This window comes from Triticum aestivum, chromosome 4D (genome assembly GCF_018294505.1).
Source record: "Triticum aestivum cultivar Chinese Spring chromosome 4D, IWGSC CS RefSeq v2.1, whole genome shotgun sequence".
Classification (NCBI taxonomy): domain Eukaryota; kingdom Viridiplantae; phylum Streptophyta; class Magnoliopsida; order Poales; family Poaceae; genus Triticum; species Triticum aestivum.
In genome coordinates, this window is record NC_057805.1 from 507,300,948 (window position 1) to 507,315,555 (window position 14,608).

Sequence of the window (14,608 nt, forward strand, 5' to 3'; positions counted from 1 at the left end):
ACTACATCTCATATCGATGGTGTCGTCTCGACGCTCGCGCACACGCGGACACGTGTATGCCCTCCTTTACGACAAGCTTAACGGCCAATGGAGTGGTCGGCCAAGCCAAGCGTGTGCGGGAGAAAAGCAGTGCCGTCGTGTGAGGTAGAAGAAAGACAGGAAAGGTGGCCTAGCCAGGTCGATTGATCCATCGGTCGGGAGGGGCCGGCCAAGGGGAAGGGGAAGGCTGCCTGCTTTGGGTGGGTGCCTTTTTCACGTTGCACGCTACCATTCCGCAACGTGACACGGACACAACCCCGCCCACCAACGAATAAAACTGACGCTCACTGCTCCCTCCCCACCTCCACCTCCACCCCGCCATTGCCCGCACCTCTGCCCTCCTCCTCCTCCCAATGGCCCCCCGCCGCTCCCGTTAAGCCGTCTTACCTTACCACTGCAAGAGAAGCAGATCACTCGGAGCTCTTCTTCTTCTTCCTCCTGCTGCTGCTGTGGCGCGGCGATGAGGTGAGTGAGCAGAGCTTGCCCGGGAGGGGGATCGATGCCCACGCAGCAGCTCACGACATTCCAGCTGCTCCCACCCGCTCACGCGCACGGCGACCGGCGACAGTACCAGTACCAGCACCACCACCAGGACCAGCAGCAGCAGCTCGCCTGCGGCGGCGGAGGAGGAGGCCTGTGGGACCCCGCGTCGGTGCTCGACCGCCGGGCCAGCCCCGCCGCGCATCCCACGCTGTCTTCCCCCTCGCCCCTGCCCGCCGGCGTGGCGGCCCTCGCCAAGAACGTCTCCGCGGCCCCGCCGGCGCAGGCATGGCCGCCCCCGCCGGGCCCCGGGGCGAACGACGACGACGCCAAGGACGACTGGGTCCACCACCTGCCGCCCCTCGACATGGCCGGCTGGGGCGACCCGCACGCCGCCGCGATGCAGGAGCCGCACCCGCCGCCCTCCTCGCAGGACAGCACCTTCCTCCGCTGGATCATCGGCGGCGGGGACGACGACGACGACGACTCCGGGGCCGCCATGGACGGCGCTGACCCCCCGGATCTTGACCTCGACCGCATCAGCATGCTCCCCCGCCACCCGCCGCTCATGGGGGGCACGGGCCACGGCCTCCCGTTCACGCTCGCCGGCGAGGACACCAAGCAGCAGTTCCGCCCCTCGCCGGGCGCCGCCCTGCATCAGCAGCAGCACCACCTGCCGCACGCGTTCCACGGCGGCGCGTTCCCTTCCTTCGACCCGGCGAAGCGGCAGCAGCAGCAGCAGCACCCGATGGCCGGCGCGGCGCCGCCCAAGCAGCCCCCCTTCGCCGGCCACGGCGCTGCGGCCGCCCTCAAGCCCAAGGCGGAGGCGCCGGCCGACGACGGCGCGGCCGCGGCGGCGGTGGACCAGCTCACCGAGGCGGCCAGGCTCGTCGAGGCCGGCGACGCCTACGGCGCGCGCGAGATATTGGCACGGCTCAATCACCGGCTCCCCGCCGCCCCCGCGGCCGGGACGCCACTGCTCCGCTCCGCCTTCTACTTCAAGGAGGCTCTCAGCGTTGCCCTGGACACCACCGGCGCCCACGCCTCCTCGGCGGCCGTGGCGTCCACCCCCGTCGACGTCCTCCTCAAGCTCGGCGCCTACAAGGCCTTCTCCGAGCTCTCCCCGGTGCTCCAGTTCGCGCACTTCACCTGCGTCCAGGCCGTGCTCGACGAGCTCGGCGGCGCCGGCTGCATCCACGTGCTCGACTTCGACATCGGGGTCGGCGAGCAGTGGGCGTCGCTGATGCAGGAGCTGGCGCAGCGCCGCCCCGGCGCCGCGCTCAAGGTCACCGCATTGGTGCTGCCGTCGACGCACCACCCGCTCGAGCTGCAGCTCATCCACGAGAACCTCGCCAACTTCGCCGCGGAGCTCGGGGTCCCCTTCCAGTTCGTCGTGTTCAACCTCGACTCCGTCGACCCCACAGAGCTCCTCGCCATTGCCGGCGGCGACGCAATCGCCGTGCACCTTCCCGTCGGCTCAGTTCACGCCGCCGCGGTGCCATCGGTCCTTCACCTGGTCAGGCGGCTCGGCGCCAAGCTTGTCATCTCGGTCGACCGCAGTGGTGACCGCGGCGAGCTGCCGTTCGCGGCGCACCTGCTCCAGGCATTCCAGTCCTGCGCGTTCCTGCTCGAGTCCCTGGATGCCGTGGGCACCGAACCCGATGTCGCGAGCAAGATCGAGCGCTTCCTGATCCAGCCAAAGATCGAGAGCTGCGTGATCAGGAGGCACCAGGCCGCGACCGCCGGCGACAAGCTGCTGCCATGGCGGACAATGTTCACCTCGGCCGGGTTCGTGCCGGTGCACATAAGCAACTTCGCCGAGGCGCAGGCCGATTCACTCCTGAAGAAGGTGCCGGTGAGGGGCTTCCGCGTGGAGAAGCGCGCCGGATCGCTGGTCCTGCATTGGCAGCGCGCGGAGCTGGTGTCGGTGTCGGCATGGAGATGCTGAAGGAGCTGCCAGGATGAACACAAGTCGGTAGGTTAGTTAGGACTAATGATCCTAACAATATTTCTGCTGCGACGATCAAATTACTCGTTAAGCATTTCGCCGCCTTGATGGATGTTCTGCTGATCATGTCACTTGTTTTGAGTAGATTGTTTGGCAGGCTGCAAGGTCTGGTACAGTATCAATGTATTTTAGTACTCAAGTTACTATTTTCATGTGGAATCAATATGGTTATGGTGTTTGAAATGTTCCATCAAAGCCGCTATTCGGTCTATTTATCTTGCTATTGGTTCTCTGTTAACTAGCTTTCAAAAACGTCTTATATTTTGAGACGGAGGTAGAACTAGATAATAAAGCTCCAAAAACATAACACTCATAACCTTGCATCCTTCAGTTCAAAAAAGAAAAACTTGCCTGCTTTAGAGGATTATGGTGGCCATTATCGATTGTCCATAATCTTCATGTTCTCGAAATGCTTGCATATACTTCTGTGAAAGGAGGCATTAGAGTAAAAGAAAAATTGCGAGGAAATAATAATATTCAGCTCTCTTGGTGGTGGTCGACTGGGAAAACAATATGCATTTAGTCAAGAAGACCAAGGCAATCAAATCTTCCAGGATCCGCCAAATTGACATCTAATATGAAAAAAATTCCTTGAACTTGAATCAAAGAGTTCTTGAAAAAGGTTACAAGTAATTTAGAAGTTGTCTCTACATACGGGCAGATTATAAATGATTTGTGTATTGCACTACTTGTCCATTTTTTTAATTTTTATTCACCTGGGACTATTATTTCATTGAATTACAAGCTAGCAGGCTACATATACTCTGTAATACCATATTTGCTCTGTTCGACTAAATGTAGCTCATCGTACTAGCAATGAAGGTATTTTCTATAAGTAAATTTATGCTAGGCATCATACATGGTCAGAAGCTTTGGCTTTGCAGTGTATCATTTTCTCTGAAAGTTCTGAAATTTTAGGAACACTGGCTTTTAGACAAACTTTGGCTTTGGTCCAGATCAATGCAGGTCTTGATTTAACACTTCCGTACATTTCAGTTAAAAGAAATCGATAGTACATACGCGGTATAAATTTGGAAAGCTTTCTCGGGAAAATTTCTGCCGGACCGTTGTATCTCCAGTTATTTATTAACTTTTTATCTAGTCCAACTTCCATAATATTAGCAAAAAGAAATTGTTATATTTATTCTTAAAACTAGACAAGAAGATGCTAATGCATGATTGGTGAGGTGAGGTACAGTGAAAACAAAATAGAATATCATAATTTTAGATCTCCGTAATCCGATGCCTTGAGAAAGCTCTCTCCTTCAGGAACCTCCGGACACCTGGAAAGTAGAATTGCATGAGAAATGCATGTTTAAGAACAATAATCGCCTTTTTGATATTGTACTTTGGAGAACATTTACAAGTTGACAATTGTCGAATGCAGCAAGACTGAGAATAAAGCGGCCATGGATGTTAGTGGCACAACATAAAGCAGCAGACATATTTTTGTTTGTTTGTTTGTGAGATTTTGGTTTGCATTGTATCATCTCCAAAGTTGGCTGAGCGAAGGATCTTTCACGAGCGTTGATGGTTTCATCTACACAATTTGTTATCCATTGCTTGATTAGATTTGTGTGGTATACCTCGTATGCATATGCTGTCATTCTTATTCTGAAGTCATAGCTTAGCAATTGGGTATATGTTACTCGTTTCATACTTGAAGTTGCAGGTTGCAGCATCTTGACATTGTTAACTCAGGTACCGCCGATTTCTCGGCTGCTTCCTTCTCTCAGGTGAAAATAAATAACATAAAAATCTGTCTACCCATTTAATACTTGCAGCATCTTAACATTGTTAACTGCTAACCCTGATGCCAGCAATTTCCTTGTTGCTTCCTTCTGTCAGATGAAAAGGGAAACAAACTGTCAGTCTTGTAGGCATCTTGTTCAAATGTAATCACAAAAAGATTAGCAATGAGGATTGACCCCTAGTTGTCAATGTATAGTTGATAATTACCTTGCCATGGTCTGAAGTTCTGGGTATGTACTTGGGCGGGTATGAACCGCACATGTATCATCCATGCTCAAATAATGAATGCTTCACTACTCATCATATTTATCTACTTATTCCTCAGGGATAGAGAAATAACAAGGCTCGTCTGCGAATCTTCTTTGGAGCAGATAAGTGAGCCCCTACCGTTGTTTGCGCAACAGCGCGGGTGATCGACAGGCATTAGTTGCTTATCAAGATGGAATTTCTTGCTGCAACATGAACCGAATCGTGTGTTTTGTTCTGATGGCAATCGCGGCGTAAAGCTGGCGTGCTTTACCTCAATGGCACCAAGCATCTCCTGTCATCAGCACCTGTACTGCTAATTGCAGTCCCAAATTCGTCCACGTTGGGACAATGTTGTGAGGGTACAGTTCAATATGCTTATGCTGCTGCCGCCCCCCTGATGCTATCTGCAGGATTGATTGAATACACAGATAAGGTTATAGCTGTCCCTAAGGTGCTGAGTTCTCTCATTCAGGCTTTGTCTTATTGTCAGATTCACGCAATTTCGCATCGTCTCAAGAAGAAGAACAGTCGACACGTTATCGGATATGAGGAGATGAAATGTGGAGTTGTTCTGTTCAAGATGTCACCCAAAATGAGGATGAAAAGATTATACATGGTCCATGGTTATGCTTGTGGAGGATTGATCCATGAGCATTATGGGAAATTTAACACTTCATGCGAAGCTGAAATATATGGCTTGAAGATTCAGATACTGTTTCTCAAGTTGAGGCCTCCACTCTGCACAGATGATGAATCTGCGGTAATTCCGACTGAATGCATCATTAGTTTTCATGATGAAAACTCATTCCTCAGGCACCCAACAAAATTGCAGTTCTGCAACCACTACATAAACAGCCTAACCAGTAACCCCATGGTTAGGCTGTTCTAAACCAATCCATCAGTTGCAAAGACTAAGACCTGCTTTATTTATTCCCCATGCAAATGTGCAATGCACCCATCTCCTACCATTATTAAAACCCCATAGGCGCGAACTTTTGTTCGGCGCACGGGCGAAGCGGTTAAAGCGCCATGAGTGAATGAATTGCTAAGATCACAAAGTAGAACTAACCCATTTTTATCTGCAACAGGACCTGAAAGCTCAAGACCCAGGGAATCGGATCCTGAAAGCCTCACCTACACAAGGAGTGAGCACTGAACAGAGCAGTAGCATCAAGCTTGTGGGCACCAACACAAGGAGTGCCGCCCCTGGAAAGAGCTAAAGACCAGCACCTTTCTGAGAGAGAGGCTAAACTAAAGGAAAAATCTAAAGAGGAGGCTGTGTCATGGTGAAGCCTCCTCGGAGAGTGGGATTCGGTTCAGACTGTGAGACTTTTCTTCCTCCCCCTTTCTCTAATATAGTGTTCTTTTATGTTCAAGAGTTATGAAGTTAATGGACACACACACTTGCATGTTACCTAACAAAAAGACACTTTCATCGCAATGTTCGCAACATAAGTTTCAAATTTTGCAGGATTTTTACAGGAAAGAGTTGAGTTCTCAACATGAAGGGGTCTCTGGTTTCGAAGAAGAGGAAGCGGAAGGGAGGGATGCCGGCGAGATATTTGAATGTGTGGAATGTATTTTTCTCCAGTCTTGAGATGGTAGTGGTAGCTAGAGAAGACTTTGCTAGGTCTTCATGTTCCAGCATTTGAATCCGAACAAGCGAAATGTTCGATGACCGAAAGTAGGAGAACCAAAAGACTCACCTACGCCTGGAGTCAACTGCAGATTCACATTAACTAGGGTTAAGCTGCGCATGTGTGAGTATGCGCCGCAAGTCTAGCAAGAGTCATGCCTACTTGCTGCTTGACACATACATGTCCATTATTGATTCCAGCGTAACCCTGAAGCTGCACAGTTACAAACACAGATAGACAGACAGACAGACACACAGACAGCACTCGTGTTAGTCTTTCAGTCTTATACACAAGAGCGGAAAAGTAGATGTGCATGCATGCATGCATGTATTCTGCTGCTTGGTAGGAGACTTGTGGAAGACTCACTCACTTACCAGGACAAAGGAAGTTGTTCAGTTGGTCTGAATTGCCAGGCGGCACTTGAGATGGAATCTCGGCTCCTGCTGCTTACTCCGCTGACAAAAAAGAATAAATTGGATGCATTCATCATAGTACTTGAGAAGAAATAGAGTTTAATTAAGATGGGTTAATCAACGAAAATCAGCTAGAACCTTCCCTAACAGTCACTATTACTATTATATCTTGTGATCACTGATCAGATCATCGACTGCAATAAGGACCGTTATTAATTACCAGCATTCGACATGCAGCAGTTAGCATGGTAGAGCAAAATAACCAGAAAGTGCAGTGTACATAGGAATAATCAGAGATATTGTCCTATTGGAGTGCGTGCTCAAGATGATTCTGTAAAAATATATCGTCAACAAACAACAAACAAGAAACAACTATCGTCATATTTCTAAGCATGGCCATGCTTGCCGAAGGAAATTGACATGCTCGAGACAACTTAATTTGCCATCCTGGCCGTCAGATTTACCATGCTTAAAAGCCTGACGCCAGATTTATAGCGAATTCCTTTAGTTAAGGTGGGTTGATTTGGTTGAATATACCTGGAAAAGAAAGTTAGTTAAGCGACGTCGAAAACCAGAACCTCCCCTAACTTTCATGCCAGGAAACAAGAATAAAAGTATTATTTTGTGATAGCCGATCAGATCATCAACTCCAAAGGGCCATCATTACCCACATCGGAAATACACTGATTGCATGAAAAAACATATAGTTTAACTTTTTTAACCTTTTGCGGAGGTGAAAAAACATATAGCCAGCAAGTGCAGTGCAGCGCACAAGGGAATGAATAATCACAGATATTGTCCTCCTGGAGTGTGTAAGATGATTGTGTAAAACACCGCGCGACGCCGGTTAAACAAACTCTTTTTGGCACCGCAACTCAACTCAATCAATAAAGCAAAGCAAAGCAAGGCATGCGGGAAGGAATATATCCCTCTGAAGGAGAGGAGAGGAGGACGGCCGCTAATGCGTCTACACCAGTCTGTCTTCCGTGAGGCATCTAGCAAATGGAAAAGGGGCCGCCGGCGCAATGACAGGAAGAGGAGAGGAGAGGAGATGCCCCTCTAATAACTTCGAGGGCAAGGCTCCTCCTCCATGGTCTCTTAAGAGTTCACCATATATGTGTGTCATGTGTCATGTGTTGTGGCCATCGAATCTCAGGCTAAAAGACTTTACACAATGCGCAAAGTGAAGAGCACAGCAACATATAATGATGATATATAGTAAAAGTAGTGTAATAATGTGACTGGAATGTTTATCTTGCTGATTGATGATGGGCCGGATTTGCTGAGAGAGACAGGACATAGCTGGACAATGGGGCGAATGCGCGTCAACGGATGGTCGCATTATGCTGAGGAAGATAACGGTTATCTGCCAGATGCAGCGACGGAGGAAATAAGAAGCAGTTGCATCCATGATTGGCAAGAAGCCAAGAAGAAGTTTTCAGGCTGCAGCCCAAGAGAGATCATGGACAGACCAACAAGAAGGTTTCACAAGATGTCCATGGGCCTGGATGCCTTTTTAGATGACTATATATCCTCCTTTGTACTGAAAGTGGAATACCAGCTTACTTCCTCAAAATGTAAGACGTTTTTGTAGGCTAGTTTAGCCTAAAAAAACATCTCAAAATGTAAGACTTCTGTAGCCTAAAAACGTCTTATATTTTAGCCTAAAAACGTCTAGTATTTTGGGACAAAAGTAGTATAAGATTATGGAGCCTAGGCTAAATCTTTGGGTTTGCTAAATATCTTTGTAAGCAGCAGCTGCTTCTTCAATATCTTTGGGTTTGCTAAATGTGCGTGCCGCACATGCCACCGCCACAACACAAGCCTGGCCTGATCCGGCTCGTGCCTCCTCGGATGTGCCTCCATTTGGGCACAATATTTACAAACGTTTGCGCAACCCAATGTTTGCATTACTTTGATGTTCTACTCTCATCATAGGCGTTAGGTCCGAGCAGATACATCAGGTCTGCAGCCCTGCATTGCTTCACCCAACTGTTTCAACGAGATTTCATCAATTTCTGCAAAGCCCTGACTTCAGATTTCCAGCCAGGCCAATACTATCCAAGACACACACACCCACAATATGAAACAAGCCACATATTATTGTATTTAGTTAATTTCTGATGAGGCAACCAAGCATAACGATCCACATAACAGAATAAGTTAACAGCAACCAGAAAAGTTTGCTAGGGACGACAGTTTCACACCAAACGAGAAAACAACGAGGTCACTGGGGATATTTGGAGATATAGCAGACTTTTGGTATGTGGCACATATCGGAGCTCGACATGTACTAGCACTACCATTTTACTTCAGTAGGGTCTTCACAATGGATTTCACGTTCAGCTTCTTCAGGTCAGTGTAGGACTGGCCGCATCCAACAAACATGACCGGAGATCCAGATATGTAAACCATGGACAGCGCGGCTCCGACCTACATATATTTTCATAAACTCGTCATCAGAAGCTGTAAAAAAGGGGTTGGTTGTAGTGATTATTAATCAAGCATATGTTCGGCACAAGTTCCCCCTACCTTGTCGTCGATAGTGTCAAACTTGGTGAGCAGGATACCATCAATCAGCCTCGCTGTGGGAACAGTGGAAAGATCTGCCAATTTCTGTGCAAGAAAGAAAAGTTCAAAGCAGTCAGTAACGAAAGAAAATACAACATGTATGTTGGTTGCTTCAATCTGTCTGTCGCTGCAAAATCAGTACCTGGTTGAACTTGTTGAGCTGATCAACTGCATCATTCCCAACTAATGCCTCTCCCACAAATAAAACCAGATCTGGCTTGTTGAGATTGATGAGCTTGGACAGTGCTCTCATGAGTGGCTCATTATCCTGGCAACATCAATTCACCAGAAAGAATGTATCAGACCAGTGTGAGAGCAGGAAGCAGGGTGGTTAAGATTTAGTAACAACACAGTCCAAGAAGAACACAGACAGATACGAGTACATTGCAGTTAAGCCACTAGACCAACCTGCATACGGCCAGCCGTATCAACAAGAACAACATCTGATTTGTTTCGAGTGGCTTCCTGGATAGCTTCTTTCGCCACAACTGCTGGATCCTTCTCATATCCCTTCTCAAATATAGGTATCTGTACACAATGTCGTCATGTAAGGATCAAGTTACAAGTTGGTGGTTTCGTTCTAGAAGGTACAACAAGTTGTGCATTTAAGGTCCCAATGAAAAAAAATACAGCATACTAAGCAAAACAGCAGGACACATATTTTGCCACCAGGAGAAGTTAAGAAAAAGATGTGTTATATACAGATGAGCCAATGAGGCCACATTTACAGACACTCATACTAATGACAAGGAAAGGCTAAGCCCACTGAAGAGGTTAGAGATTCAGCAAGTGCATTACACCTTATTCTTTTACCTATATTTATCATGAAGTCATGCAGTAGGATTCTTCCCAATTGGTTTTCCACAAATGTAAGTGCATTATATTGCTTGAGCAGAATAGATTCACAATACGCACACAAACTATGATTATAACATTACTCTTATATGATTAATTGATTACAAAACAAAACAGTGACCTACAAAGTTCAATGTGAGCTGTCGTATGTACCCAGTTTTGCAACAGCTCACATTGAACTAAGTGACATACAACTGTTGTGTTACTCAAGAGGAGATGGTCAGTACCTGAAGCCTGCGAGCATGAGTCCGCAGCTGCTCAACAGCACCAGATCTGAAGGTATCGCATGCTGCCATCATGACACTGAGGTTATGCTGAAGAAGCCAATAAGCGACCTGTAAAGATGCAAGACAGGATGACGTCAGCAAATTCTTCAAACGAAGTATGTTTTCTCATGGACAGCATTTGAAATATATTAAACCTTTGCAAGATTGGTAGATTTTCCAACTCCATTCACTCCAACAAAAACAACGACATATGGCTTGCCACGCTCCTTGGCAGCTTGTACATCCCTTAATATGTCAATGGATCGCCTTGGAGTTAAAATGCGAAGAAGAGCCTCCTCCATAGCTGTCTGAAGATGCGACAATCAAATGAAGTGTATGAGGAAGCTGTACAGAATGTCTGCTTGAATGTAAATGTGAAGTGATTCAGAGTGGTGTGTGCTGCAAACCTGAACAGTAGAAGAAATTCTTGTGAAGGAACCTAGCTTCTTGCCCTCAAGGCTAGCTGCTACTGATTCACAAAGCTTTTCTGCTATTTCTTCAGCCTGCGCAAACAAGGCCAATTTCATTACCCAGACAGATGAAGAACCAAACTACAAAGAGCTGGTTTAGTAAGGTCATTAAATATGAAGCAAGTCGCCTAGTAATGTGAAGAAATGCATACCACATTCTTTGTCATCAGTCTATCTTTAAGAGCTTTGAGTGCAGGTTGCAGATCAGACTTCTCAAGTACATTGTTACCTGCAATGCTGAGCACAGAAAAAATACAAATGAGAAAAAATACAAATGTTGCAATTAAGTGGTATGTTCATAGATTGCAAAATTGTGAGAGAAAGCTAACAAGCTGGTAAACACTACTTGAATGCAGGATTTTAGAAGAAAAAAAATTCGAGTTAATATATTACAGGCAGTTAAAGACTCCACCTCAGATATGTACCCTGTATCATGGTTAACATGCTTATATTCAAGGTTTCAAACTCAACTTGCTGTTCTATATCACATTTTTCTGTATGTTTTCTTTGGAATACAACTATACTATGTACTGTGCCAGGTATGTGTGTATCAAGTGTCCAAACTGAGGTGGCAGGTGCAATGGCATTACTCCACCTATGCAGTTAGCTAATGGTTTAGCTAGCAAATTTGGGTGAACAAATCTTGTTTCACATATCTGCATCTCTTTCCTCAATGAAAATGGATACTAAATCTTGTTATCAGCCAATTAATCATGGAGACCCAAACCACAACTGTTATTTCAGATAATGACCAATGAGAAGACATCGAAGTCATATAGTGCTTCTGAAGACTAAACTAGGAGTAGTGGAGTACTATCTTATTTCCATTACATGGTTTTAACTATAGTAATAGTATGGGAACATTATGTACATGCTCATATCACCTGAGTGCAAAATAGGTTAAGTTGACACTACTAGCAACTTGTTAAGAGGGTGCTTGGATACGTTTTAGTCTCATGACTAAAAGTAGTGGGACTAAAACTTGCTAGCCTCACCCATGCTTGGATCCAAATACTAAAGAGACTAAAATCAAGTTAATGAGCATTTATTATCCTCCAAACCCTCCAATCCAGAACTCGCCTGTGTTAAAGGAGAGGTTAAATGAGGAGAGAGAGGACTAATCCACATTTTAGTAGGGGTACCCCTGACTAAAAAAGTTTTAGCCCCTCTTTAGTCAGGGGTGCTTGGAACTTTAGCCTCTTAAAGAGACTATTTTTAGTCAGACTAAAATAAGTCCCTTGGATCCAAGCACCCTCTAAACCAATACAACTAAAGAGATATTATTAATTATATAGGCTACTAATGATAAGAACAAACAAATGCAGAACACAATATTAATTAGGATAATGATACCAACAAACAACTGCAGAACACAATTCTTATATACCTCTTGAACATGGAGGAGAACCAGCCCTTCTTCTTCTGGCCAGCCCCAGCATTCTCCTCTTCCTCTTCCTCTTCGTCCTCACTATCGCTGCTCAGATCTTCATCCTTATCCATCATGCTGTCCCCCTGGTTGGTAAGCACCTTCTCAATCACCTCCTCCCCTCTCTCGTCAGCCGGGTCCGTGAAGTCCAGCTTCTCGTTCTTCGGCGGTTTGTCGTCCCAGACCCTCATCTGCTTGACAACCTTCTTGGGCTCGGTCTTGGCCGGCTTCTTCACATCGTTCTTCTTGCCGCCGCCGCCGCCGCCCTTCTTTCCTCCTGTCTTCCTACGCAAGGTATTTACATCGAAGGCCCCGTCGTTGGGGTCCCCGTTCTCCTTGCCGTCATTGTCAACAACAACAGCCCGGGCGGTGCGAGAAGTGTCCTTGACAGCACCATTCTCGTGCCCGCCCTTGGCGACGCTACCACCGTTAGCAGTGAAACCACCGTTCTGCTCCTTCCCCGAATCGCTGCCGTCGGAGTCGTCCTTCCCAGAGCCAGAGTTCTTCTTCCCGGCACCGCCGCCGCCGCCAGCGCGAGCATTGGGGCCGAGCTTCTTGCCGGCGGGGCCACGGCCGGCACCGGCGGAGGAGGGGTTGGCGGGCTGCTGCCTGGACTTCTTCATGGCCTCGGCGCGCGCCTCGGCCTCGAGGTGCAGCTGCCGGAACGTCTCCGTGAACAAATCGTCATAGGAGACCCGTTTGGGATTGTAGATCTGGGAGAACTCCTTGCGGACGGCGGCGAGCAGGTCGTCGACGTAGAGCAGGTGGAGCATGCGCTGGTAGACGGCGACGAAGACGAGGCCGAGGTCGTTGTTGAAGGTCCACTTGAGCGCGTAGGCGTCCTTGGTGAAGCCGGCGTCGCCGGACCGCTCCTCGAGCAGGCAGGAGCGGATGAGCGCGTCGATGGGGGAGCCCTTGAGGAGCGCGGCGCCGCCGGCCAGGGCCCGGCAGGACGACCACAGGATCAGGCCGCCCCGCGTGAAGATGAGCAGCTCCTCCAGCATCGTCGCCGGCGACCTGGATGGATCGAACGCTGATTAGCCGGGGGGGAATCGGCGGATCGGTATCCGGGGGCGGGCGGATCGGGCGATTTTGCCCCGATCCGGAGGCGAGATCGATCAATCGGATGAGGGATTGGGGAATTCGTACCTTCCTCGCGGAGGGATTGATGAATGGGATGGATGACGAGCGATGGATTTTGCTTCCTTCCTCGCGGAGGGGAAAAAAAGTGGGAATTAGTTTTTGCGGTGTGTCAGCGGGTGGGATATATGCGTTGGGTGGTGGGGCGGCGGTGGGCGTCCAACTCCGACCCGGCTCTGCCTGTTCAGCCCGGCGGTTGACTGCGTCCGCGACTCCGCGTTGGAGGGAACATTGTGCACGTGATGGCGCGGCACGCGATGGGATGAACGACTGCGAAGGTTTTCCAAACAAACTTTGGAGTCTCATGGCGCCCACACTGCCCAGCCAGAACCAAGGAGAAACTTGGTGGACATGGAGGAACCCTAGGGCGCGTAAACGCGTTTGGTTGCCTGCATACAGTCCTACCAGGTCCGCGTGGGAAGAAAAAGACAGACGATTTGTTGGCTAACGAAGACTGTAAAACCAACCATAATCTTGGTTTCCTAAAAAATCCACAATAGAATTAGAATTGGAGGGGTATGCGACAGGAAATAGCCCACCTGTGCTTTTGAATAGTCGCGTGTGACTGCTGTCGATGTAACGGGGGAGACAACCCCTGCGCTTCGAGGGAGGCCGTTGAGAGTCGAGAGATAACCGCATCTTCCGGCTCGATCCCCTGTCTTCTTTGGCGGCTGGAGTTGAAAAGGGAGAGGTGCTCGACGTAGTTTTGTGAAATAGAGCGTCTAGTTTTAGGTAGTCTTCTGCCCTGGTGATATGTCGGTGTGGAGGATGCCGCCGCTGCAAGCGGGCAGCGGTTGGTGGCTTTTAGTGGTGGCAATCCTGGTCGTGCTAGCTGGAGGCCAGCTCCTTCTATGGAACGCAAAGCCGGTGCATCCACCAATAAGCTCCCTGGTTCTGTCCTACGGAGGCGCTCTGCTCTCTCTCTCTCTCTCTTCGGCTTCCAAGGTCACCATGGTGGTGGAATCAAAGCAGAGAGGAGATGGTGATCCTAATCGGGGTTTGTGCTCATCCTCGGTGGCTGATTGGGACTAGTTACGGCGCCAGCCAAGATGCTCAGTTATCGGCTGACTCCATCTCGCAGGCTTACATGCAGGCCGAAGGGTGGCCTTCTTATTTCTTCCTCCCGGCCAAAGAGCCTAATCTCCATGGCGTCTATGGCGTGGTACCATGAAAGCTTCTCCGTCTCGAGAGGCGCTACCTCTAACAACGTCGTGGCTACAATCAATATCAATGTAGTGTACCGTTGTTTCAATATCAATGCATGGCCAATTTGCTATTAGGGTTAGTTTTGGGTCTTTTTGC

At 48.6% G+C, this 14,608-nt stretch overlaps 2 protein-coding genes across 3 annotated transcripts; one reads left to right on the forward strand and one right to left on the reverse strand.

Annotated features, from left to right (window-relative positions):
- The first annotated feature begins 258 nt into the window (after positions 1 to 258).
- LOC123099117 (scarecrow-like protein 6) lies at positions 259 to 2,748 on the forward strand. The gene has a single exon (XM_044521260.1). The coding sequence runs from the start codon at positions 539 to 541 to the stop codon at positions 2,465 to 2,467; it is 1,929 nt and encodes a 642-aa protein (XP_044377195.1). The 5' UTR covers positions 259 to 538; the 3' UTR covers positions 2,468 to 2,748.
- A 5,914-nt stretch (positions 2,749 to 8,662) lies between these two features.
- On the reverse strand, positions 8,663 to 13,566 carry LOC123099118 (signal recognition particle receptor subunit alpha). Of its 2 annotated transcripts, XM_044521261.1 has the most exons (10): positions 13,316 to 13,566; positions 12,128 to 13,183; positions 10,893 to 10,977; positions 10,678 to 10,773; positions 10,426 to 10,578; positions 10,232 to 10,339; positions 9,558 to 9,677; positions 9,292 to 9,417; positions 9,111 to 9,194; positions 8,663 to 9,011 (listed from the first exon to the last, which is right to left on the reverse strand). In XM_044521261.1, exons 2-10 carry the CDS (start codon positions 13,168 to 13,170, stop codon positions 8,886 to 8,888), a joined length of 1,941 nt encoding a protein of 646 aa, XP_044377196.1. In that variant the 5' UTR covers positions 13,171 to 13,183; positions 13,316 to 13,566; the 3' UTR covers positions 8,663 to 8,885. The 2 variants fall into 2 exon arrangements, with proteins under 2 accessions (XP_044377196.1, XP_044377197.1); XM_044521262.1 differs by having other exon boundaries at positions 12,128 to 13,407.
- Positions 13,567 to 14,608: the final 1,042 nt, after the last annotated feature.

Bases quoted from the DNA above. Each gene is read 5' to 3' on its own strand.
- LOC123099118 (XM_044521261.1), bottom strand. From the start codon at position 13,170: ATGCTGGAGGAGCTGCTCATCTTCACGCGGGGCGGCCTGATCCTGTGG. The intron at 10,579-10,677 runs GTTTGCAGCACA...TCGCATCTTCAG, and splicing joins GAATTTCTTCTACTGTTCAG to ACAGCTATGGAGGAGGCTCT. The intron at 9,012-9,110 runs GTAGGGGGAACT...AAATATATGTAG, and splicing joins TTGACACTATCGACGACAAG to GTCGGAGCCGCGCTGTCCAT.
- LOC123099117 (XM_044521260.1), top strand. From the start codon at position 539: ATGCCCACGCAGCAGCTCACGACATTCCAGCTGCTCCCACCCGCTCAC.